We start from the raw sequence: 10306 nt of genomic DNA, 5'->3' as shown, positions 1-10306 counted from the left end.
AGCAGACCAACTGAGGAAGAAGATGACACTGCTGAGTGTCTTTGACGCATGGGAACCAGACACTTCTCAAGACTGGGTAAGTTCAAATGAAGCACTTTACTGGAACTCTTGACCAGAGCAGGTGGCAGAGTCCTTGGCTCAGAATGATCCATGGGCATAACATACAGCATACGGAAATCAAACTTCTTTGTGTATAAGGCTCCAACTTGGAGCTGTAGTTGTCCTTGCAGGACTAGACTGCTCTTTAGCAGTGCTCGGCCATTATCAGACAACGCCCACACCGGGTTCTGGAGCTGTAGAACGGAGACCATACACCAACTCTGTATGACAGGCGGCTTAAACACACCAAAGCCACCAGAAGGCAGAGAAACAGTCATTAACTTTCATGGAGAGGAAGTACTCTCGCCAGGGGCAGCCTCTCCTACTGGCCCAGGGTTTTGGAGTACAGGCTTCACAGGGCAGAGACCATCTGAATGTTCTTTACAACCACAGCTATACCGTATTTCAATCTCAGCACAAGATTCAGGCTGCAGATTTGCCAGCCCCCTCTTATTAGACCTCTTGGTTCTTGCTCGGGTGGCTGCTTCGACAGGTTGTGGAACAGGTGAGTCTTGGACGGTCATGGACGGAAGTGACGGTTTACCCACAGGTTTCTTTCGTCTGGACCGTCTCTGTGAGCTAGGAGGGGAAGACTTTTCAGGAGACGCAGAAGTAGGCACAACAGAGACTTTTTCGGAAGGCTGCCAGGAAGGCCTCCAAGTCCGTGATGATGGGAAGGGGTTGATCCATAGCAAAGCATCTTCTGCTAGGTAGGACATTATGTATCCAACCTTGAACAGATCAGAGGGGAAAGCAGAAGCATACCATTCGAAGTTCTGCAAACATTGCTCCAGGAACACACGGCACTGATTTGGATCCCCATAGTACCTTGGCGGATCCGCAGGAGCTTGCTTTTCATAGGCCAGAAGTTTATTAAAGATAGCATCAGAGACAATGATTGGTGCATCTTGCTCCGAGAGCGAAAGGACATGGGACTCAGCGGGAACCATGGCCTGTGCAAACTGTCATGCTCACGCCCAGACTGGTTGGCGCGGGCATGTGGCCCCACTGTGCCACAGACCAGACTACCCTGGAAGGGGCATAACTAAGCAGCTTCCTTGGTATTCGCTAGACTAGAGCCTCTGATAGTGAGGTCAGACTTGTTCAGCAGGAAGCTACCAGGTACTACTCCAGGGTGGTGTCTGGCTGTGGCTGCTGATCCCACCGGGAACAGAACATAGACAGGCAAGCGGGCATGGCTGGCACCCTGGCAGACAGGGGGCATGGCTGGGACACTGGCAGGCGGGCACGGCTGGCTCTCTGGCAGGCAGGCACGGCTGGCTCTCTGGCATGTGGGCACGGCTGGCTCTCTGGCAGGACATGCGGACAAGGCTGGTACACTGGAAGGACCGGTATGCAGGCAGGTATGTAAAACAGGTAAGAAACTGTTCAGACAGGAGGGTATATGGGAAACAGGTAAAGAAAGACCACAAGGAGTGGAGCAAAGCAGAAATGCAGGAGGCGGAGCCAAGAGAAGAGATGCAGGAGGCGGAGCCAAGAGCAGGAGGCGGAGCCAAGAACAGAAACGCAGGAGGTGGAGCCAAAAACAGAAACACAGGAGGTGGAGCCAAGATCAGGAGACGGAGCCAAGAACAGAAACGCAGGAGGCAGAGCCAAGAGCAGAGACGCAGGAAGCGGAGCCAAGAGCAAAGACGGAGGAGGTAGAGCCAAGAGCAGAGACGCAGGAGGCGGAGCAGGGAAGAACTGCAAGGAGCGGAGCCAGAGCCCTCGGTGGCGGACATAAGAGTCACAGAGACAGGGCCTTGCACCTCAGCAGCTAAGAACTCACTGAGGGACTAAGTTGCACAGGTCCCCACCAATGGGTGGGGAAGTCTTAAATACAGGAAGCCTCATGGCAATTGGCCGGGAACACCTTAGCAAGGTGCACACAGACTCAATAAGACACAGGGGTTGCCGGCGCCACCTCCCTATGCACACAGACAAAGCATGCACAGAGCAAACAGCAGACATGAGGCACACAGCATGAAGCTGGCAGCAGAGAGAACTCAGAGCATGGACCAGAAAAGTGAGTGAGTTTGTGTGAAAAGCAGGTGGGGGATGGGAGGCCATGCAGTGATGCCAGCAGGGTTGCTACAATAATAAATAACACCACTAAAATGGCGAGATTCTATTTTGACATTATTGTATGCGCGGCAGAATAATATCAAAATGATGACATAAACTGATAACTGTTCTAGAATTAACCTGAGGCATAAAATGTGGTAAAAAATTGTTTTACTATAAATCGGACCAATTGTACAAAAAACAATGTTTCGGCCCTGTTGGCCTTTAGGCTACTTTCACACTAGCGTCGTACGATGCACAACGAATTGCGTCGTTGCGACGTACCGACGCAAGCAGTGAAAGCACCGCACAACGGGGGCAGCGGATGCTGTTTTTCAACGCATCCGCTGCCCCATTGTAATGTGCGGAGAGGCGGGGGCGGAGTTCCGGCCACGCGTGCGCGGTCGGAAAAGACGGTTTCGACGCACCAAAAAACGTTACATGCAACGTTTTTTGGTGGCGACGGACCGACGCAGCACGACGCAACCGTCGCACGACGGTTGCGACGTGTGGCAATGCGTCGCACTGCGTCACTAATGCAAGTCTATGGAGAAAAAACGCATCCTGCAAGCACTTTTGCAGGATGCGTTTTTTCTACAAAACGACGCATAGCGACGTGCAGTGCACGACGCTAGTGTGAAAGTAGCCTTATCAAGGTTATCTGTAGAAATAGGTGCCTATTTCACACTTCCACAGCTTGTAAATACGGCCTATTCTACAGATAACCTTGATAAAGGCCAACAGGGGCGAAACGTTGTTTTTTGTACAATTGGTCCGATTTATAATAAAACAATTTTTGACCACATTTTATGCCTCAGGTTAATTCTAGAACTGATATTTCCTTTTCCTGAAGGCACTATCATTTTGATAACAGCTGTCCCCTTACTTTTCTTACCATAAACTGATAACTGGTTATAATTGAGGAAAATAACCGTAAAATGACTGTAAAATCGCAACTAATTTGTGATGCGGTATAATTTTACTTTACTTATATTTTTAATATTTCATACTTTGTTATGGGAGCCAAACGCTGCATTGATCCTTGCTATAAGTAGATAACACTTTACCATCAACGAAGATAACAGAAGCGCACAGGACAGAAAAGACACAAATATACACCTTACATTACATGCTAGATTCCGTAATGAGCTAAGAGAAAGGTCAGGCGAAGATTCCTGCCAGGGTACATCTAATTATTGTATTAATGAGTCCATTTGAAAAGACAGGGGGACCGTTACTAATGGCCCGAAAGCCTAGACCCCGACCTCCTGGCTGCGGCTCATTAGTGGTCTCTATAATCAGTAGAAATCTGGAAACACGGTTGAAATGATTTTATTTTACAATAGTTCCACACTATAACTCTTTATTTTTTTTTCCACTGTTATATTTCGTCGGTTATCCAACACAGATCACATCGAACACAAATGAGGTCTAAAGTTTGAGTCACAGCGGACCACAGCTCCACATAAAGACAAATCTTCAATGTTGTGTTGACCTGCCAGGAAAAGAGACAAAGATAAACAGCACAGCAAACATGTACCTGCAATGCACTGCTTGCCTATTAAATATTAAAGGCTTCATGTACATTTACATAAATTGAGCAGCAGTGACTAGGACTCCCACTGCTGCTTTTTGGCGCTGCTGTCAATGGAAGAAGCCGAAAAACCATGCGTCTAGGATGGACAATGAAGCAATCTCAGACTCCTCTACAGTGACCTGAAGATGTTCTGTCATCAGTCGTGAAGCATGACCGGAACGCAACATTCTGTGCCACGCACGCTTTCCTCCTCCATGTCTTCCAGTGTAAACACTTCTGAACATAAATAAATTAAGTCTTTCCGTCAATCACATTCTTAAACTGAAGCTGAAGTAGAAAAAGACAGATGGATGATGTATGATGTACAGCACTGAGGAGATGGCATGGTGATTTTTTTTTCATATATATATTTAATTTTTCTCTTGGTGAGGTGGTTTTCTTCCGCCTGTCTTGAAGTCTATTTATCACGGTGATATACGTCAACCATCAGATACTGGCGGAGTAACCCAACCGTATTTCTCATGGGTCTTCACCAAACTCTTAAACGTTGCTTCCGCCTCTTTACGGCTAAAGGCCTTTTTAGATTTTCCAGCTTTTCTGCAGATACGACCCTAAAAGGAATAAAAACATAGAACAATATAAATAACCTTCGAATAATATGATTCACAAAGCTAAATATTTATCAGGCTATTGTGACTAGGCATCTTTAGGAGTTCATTTAGTAAATTAAAACACATGAGTAATTTAAAGCATAATTTAAAAAAAGTGTGACAATGAAATGATCTACATAATCTTAGCTTAATCAAATGCTCTTGAAATATATTAAATGAAACATGTAATTAAAGTAAGCTTTACTACACGGAATCAGTGGAAGCACTTTAGGATTTTCAGTTGGTTTAAAGTATGTAACTCCTACAACCCAAATCTATAATGGCGACATACAAATGAATAATTCAATAAAGAAAACGTATTTTACCAAAATATGCAGAAATGCACCTCCCCATCAGGACAGAATAAATTAATGGAGACATCTTACTCCTCACCCCTACTGTCACATACAAGTTGATTTTGGTTGGAGAAATGAAGATATGTTTAGTAAAGAGGAATCCTTATTGTGAATTAGCTCCCATCTCTATCATTCTTCCAGGAGCAAATGTTGTGCTGCAGATTATTTTCCTACTACTTTCTTCTTTGAGTATTATTAACATGTTCTTTTCAAGCTATGCTATCATATGAACAGCTCAAGTTGAGATCATGTCCCAATCTCCACCCCTCAAGTTTCAATAATTAAAAAAAAAAAAGATAAAAAAACCAGTATGTCCAGCCTGTGTTTGAAGACTTCCATTGAAGGAGAACTCACCACCTCTCGTGGCAGCCTGTTCCACTCACTGATCATCCTCACTGTCAAAAAGTTTTTTCTAATATCTAATTTGTATCTTCTCCCTTAATGTCGCACAACGCAATGGAAATTAAGCTTTGATTCTATGTCCATGTAACCACCATGATCGTGCATATACGGTAGCTATGCTTCAACTGCTCTGACTATCACCTTTATTGTGAAAACGTCCATTAATAGAACAAAAATGTTGGGATCTGCTGATTAATCTAATGAAAGAGGTGGCTTAGAACACAAAATCTCTTTCTGGTACATGAAAACAAGTTAAAGATGACAACTGCACCACTGCTACGTCTTTCTAATACGGATCCATTCACACATTGGCAGATTCCTCAAAGCAATTTTGCCAGAATTCTGGCATAAATTGGTTTCAAAGGTTGCAATATTTTGCACAATTTTTAGGTGAGCAAAATATTTGCAACTTTTGGCGTTTTCACACCTTTTTCTCCCAGCTCTGCCCAAATGAGAGGAGCTTGGGGCGGGAGAGGGGCATGGTGCCACAGTATGTTTAATTCATGAGCAGCTGAAAGCTTATGCCAGTCACTAACTGGGGTCAGATTTCTCGAGTGGCACACGGAGCCACATGATATGCAGAAATCCCCAAAATTCCAGCTTTATCACACAAATGATTATCTGGTGGGAACATTGACGTATTTTACCAAAATATGCAGAAATACACCCCCCTATCAGGACAGAATAAATTAATGGAGACATCAAAAGGTTGCCTGATTTTTTTTTTTTTAGGAGAGGTCAGGCCAGGAAAACTTCCATAGACATCGATAGAAAAATGACCAGAAAGTTAGAAATCAGTATTCCTGTAATTAGTTTAGTCCTATTATATCAACAACTCTTTAAAAGGATCCAGTCACGTTGTACATGCAGTGCGATTTGTGGAGAGCATGATATAGGGAAGAAGATGCTGAGCACAATGATATGTAGGTTTGTGGGAAAATCTTCAGTGAAACTTGTATTTTATTCATTGAAATCCCTGGAGTTTGTATGCATAAGTCCAGTAGGCGGTCCTACTCAGTGATTGACAGCTACCTCTACATGTACAGTCATACAGGGAAGGCTGTCAATCACTGAGTAGGACCGCCCACTGGACTCATGCATACAAACACCAGGGATTTCAATGAATAAAAAGCAAATTCTACTGAAACTTTTCCACACAAAAATGTATATTAATCTGATCAGCTCCGCCTGCTTTTTAAATTCCTGCATGCAAATCGGAAACCATTTTCAACACGACAAAGTCTTTTGCTTTGTAATTTGAAAGCATCATGATGTAGGGTCTTAGAGCCTGATTCCAGCAATGTGTCACTTAATAGGCGGTTTCAATAAGATCATCGCTTTAACAGCAAAAAATAATCAGGACAGGACTAGGTGTCTTGTGCCTTCTAGTCAACTGCTGTGTGTAACCCCGCCCACACCACCGATTAGCAGCTTTCTATCAAGAGTACAGATAAATCTGCCAATCAGTGGTGTGGGCGGGGTTACACAGGGCTCAGCATTCTCAGCACTTCTAGATCTGCAGCAGAGAAAACTGATTGTATCAAAATGACAGCATGCAGCCCAGCAAGTGACACATTGCTAGTAGCCGGGTCTCAACCCCTACACCATGTTGCTCTCAGATTAATTAGCTAAAACCTTCTGACAGATTCCCTTTAAGTAATGCTTGCAGCTTAATGAGAGAAGTGCATTACACATGATATTAAGTCACGGTTCAGTACAAGTTCTTTAGCGCATTAGTGTGATGTATCTTTAATTGATGCCTCATATTTTACTATCCTACTCCTGACTTCATTGTTTTATCGTGAGTGCTAAATAGAAAACTATTCCATTTACAAAGTGGAATGAGGCCATGGATGTAATTCCTGCTGGTATTACTCTTACTTCTCACAGGTGCCAAGCTTTTAATCTAATTTTAGTGGCAAATAAAGACAAAGAATGCTCCCAGCAGGAAGACTATTTAAAGAGATTATTGCATTGAGCGATGGCAAATGTGTGGGTGGTAGTGACCTGAGCCTTTCTTCTGATTAGGACAAACCTCTGTACATTTCCAAAAAGCAATCTGTTATTTGGTTGTTATCGGAACTAATGTTACAACATGGTTAGTAAATGTGTAGCTCATTTATATGAATGTGTCAGAAAAATGGGAATAGTTTTAAAATCTAGTTTTGAAAGGGATTGTCCTGAATTGTGTACAGAAAGGAATTTCTTCTAGCAGTCAATATTAGGAGCAGTAAGTAGAGATGGCCATAATATGGTGATCACATCGGGGCCAAACTAAAGATGTGAAACATCCCAAATATATGTATTACAATCCTTGTCAAACATTAATGATTTGCACTCCTGGTATTTAAAGGGGTTGTCCACTAAGAGACAGGCCCAGCTTAATCAGTAGGGCCTCATTTAAAAATAAAAACAATTGGTAGTAACCTCCTGTATTGGTGCCGTTGCAGTGATGTCGGCATTCGGCACACTACTCTCGGCAGGCTAAATGACACTGTTGTGTCACTCATCTGTTGTAGCCAATCGCTGCTGCTGGTTGGCCATAGCTCATCAATATTCTGTCAGCAGCTATCAGTCACCTGCTCAATAGCGACAGCAGCCCTATAACACAACAATGTCACATGACCTACCAACAAACAGTGAAGGAAATAATTATTTGCTCCTTTGCTGATTTTGTATTATAAAGCTCTTTGGTCTTGCCCATGTTGTAGAGGTTAGAGTCTGACTGATTAGTTAACTGTAGTACCAAAAAATGTTTTGGTCCTCATTCAGGACCTTCATCAGTTACATACTGGCAGGTGAGTATGTTTGATCATGTGTCCAAAGGACACTTATTGAAAACCGCATCAATCAATGGCTGTGGGTGGCCGTGTATAAGAGGTTAGGTGAGGCTGCGTCCAGGCACAGACATACTCGCATTACAAGCCTCACCTAACCTCTTATACACGGCCACCCACAGCCATTGATTGATGCGGTTTACAATAAGTGTCCTTTGGACACATGATCAAACATACTCACCTGCCAGTACGTAACTGATGAAGGTCCTGAATGAGGACAGAAAGGTTTTTTTGGTACTACAATAAACCTTTCACAGCATTAAGTTGAGTGCCAGGTTCTATTTATTAGTATCACAAGGCGTGGGAACCTACCTTGGCACCGCTGACTGTAGTGCACACGGTTTCACTTCTCAATGACAGATTTAATTGAGTCTGTGGATAGTAGTCTTTTATAAAGGTGGCTATGTAAGACAGCTGTCTTTAATGCAGGTAACGAGTTGATGAGGAGCGTCTAACTGGTCTGTAGGAGTCAGAACTCTTAATGGTTGGTAGGGTAGCAAATTGTTGTGAATTCTGCTCTTGGGCTCCCTCCGGTGGTTGTAAGTGGTAGCGCTGCTGTCTCTGAGTCGCAGCATTTGTCAGGTGTGTTCACTTTTTGCAATTTTGACTGGGCTATTTAGTCTTGCTTCACCCTTTAGTCAGTGCCAGTTGTCGATTGTTCATGGAGGATTCACATCCCTGCCTGGTCCCTTCTGCTTTGCAGTTCTTTTCAACAAAGATAAGTTCTGGCCTTGATGTTGCTGTCAACGTGCTGTGGCCTTATTGTTCAGTTTTTTCTATGTTTTGTCTTGTCCAGCTTGGTCTGTATAAGGATTTGTTTAGCCAAGCTGGTATCTCTGGAGATGCAGATATACCCTCCATATCTTTAGTTAGCTGTGGAGTTTTTGTACTTTCTGTGGTGGATATTTTCTAGTGTTTTAATACTGACCACATAGTACTCTGTCCTATCCTTTCTATTTAGCTAGAAGTGGCCTCCTTTGCTAAATTCTCATTTCAGTCTGTGTATGTTTTTTCCCTCTCCTCTCACAGTCAATATTTGTGGGGGGCTGCCTATCCTTTGGGGGTTTTCTCTGAGGCAAGATAGTTTTTCCTTTTCTATCTCTAGGGGTAATTAGTCCTCCGGCTGTGACGAGATGTCTAGGGAGCGCTAGGTACATTCCACGGCTACTTCTAGTTGCGGTGTTAGGTTCAGGGTCTGCGGTCAGTACAGGTACCACCGTCTCCAGAGTACGTCTCATGCTGCTCTTAGGCCACCAGATCATAACAGTACAACTGGTCAACAATGAGTTAACCGCATCTCAGAAGAAGGGAAGGAAAGTGCTGAGCCATTTTTTTTTCTGTAGTCTGTTGTGTTTTTTTTTTTTCTTCCCTCTTTACCTCTGGGTGGCTCAGGAGTTCGGCGCTGATATGGATGTTCAGGTATTGGCTTCTCGTGTGGATCAACTTGCTGCTAGAGTACAGGGTATTTCTGATTATATCGTTCAGACTCCAGTTTTAGAGCCTAGAATTCCAACTCCTGATTTGTTTTTTGGGGATAGGTCCAAATTTCTGAGCTTTAAAAATAACTGTAAACTGTTTTTTTCTCTGAAACCCCGTTCCTCTGGTGATCCCATCCAGCAGGTTAAAATTATTATATCTCTGCTGCGTGGTGACCCCCAGGATTGGGCATTTGCCCTGGAACCTGGGAATCCGGGGTTGTTTAATGTTGACACCTTTTTCAGGCGCTTGGGTTATTGTATGACGAACCTAATTCAGTGAATCATGCTGAGAAGACCTTGTTAGCCCTGTCTCAGGGTCAAGAAGCGGCAGAATCATATTGCCAGAAGTTTAGAAAATGGTCTGTACTGACTAAATGGAATGAGGATGCCTTGGCGGCAATCTTCAGAAAGGGTCTCTCTGAATCCGTTAAAGATGTTATGGTGGGGTTCCCCACGTCTGCTGGTCTGAGTGATTCTATGTCTCTGGCCATTCAGATTGATCGTCGCTTGCGCGAGCGCAGAGTTGCGCACACTATGGCATTGTCTTCCGAGCGGAGTCCTGAGCCTATGCAGTGTGATAGGATTGTGTCTAGAGCTGAACGACAAGGATTCAGACGTCAGAATAGGTTGTGTTTTTACTGCGGCGATTCTGCTCATGTTATTTCTGATTGCCCTAAGCGTACCAAGAGAATCGCTAGTTCTGTTACCATCAGTACTGTACAACCTAAATTTCTGTTATCTGTGACCCTGATCTGCTCATTATCGTCATTTTCTGTCATGGCATTTGTGGATTCAGGCGCCGCTCTAAACTTAATGGACTTAGAATTTGCCAGACGTTGTGGTTTCCCCTTGCAGCCTTTGCAGAGTCCTATTCCTTTGAGGG

The 10306-nt window shown here is 43.8% G+C and overlaps 1 protein-coding gene across 1 annotated transcript in view; it reads right to left on the bottom strand.

The window, feature by feature from the left end:
• Positions 1 to 3479: 3479 nt before the first annotated feature.
• Positions 3480 to 10306, bottom strand: part of UBE2QL1 (ubiquitin conjugating enzyme E2 QL1) — a 65591-nt gene continuing 58764 nt past the window's right edge. Inside the window, exon 2 of the mRNA XM_077269690.1 lies at positions 3480 to 4311. Within this exon, the coding sequence (XP_077125805.1) occupies positions 4180 to 4311 (132 nt within the window). The 3' untranslated portion in view covers positions 3480 to 4179. The remainder of the gene's footprint in view (positions 4312 to 10306) is intronic.

Source organism: Ranitomeya variabilis, chromosome 6, assembly GCF_051348905.1.
Source record: "Ranitomeya variabilis isolate aRanVar5 chromosome 6, aRanVar5.hap1, whole genome shotgun sequence".
Classification (NCBI taxonomy): Eukaryota; Metazoa; Chordata; class Amphibia; order Anura; family Dendrobatidae; genus Ranitomeya; species Ranitomeya variabilis.
This window is presented reverse-complemented; position numbering and strand designations above follow the sequence as displayed.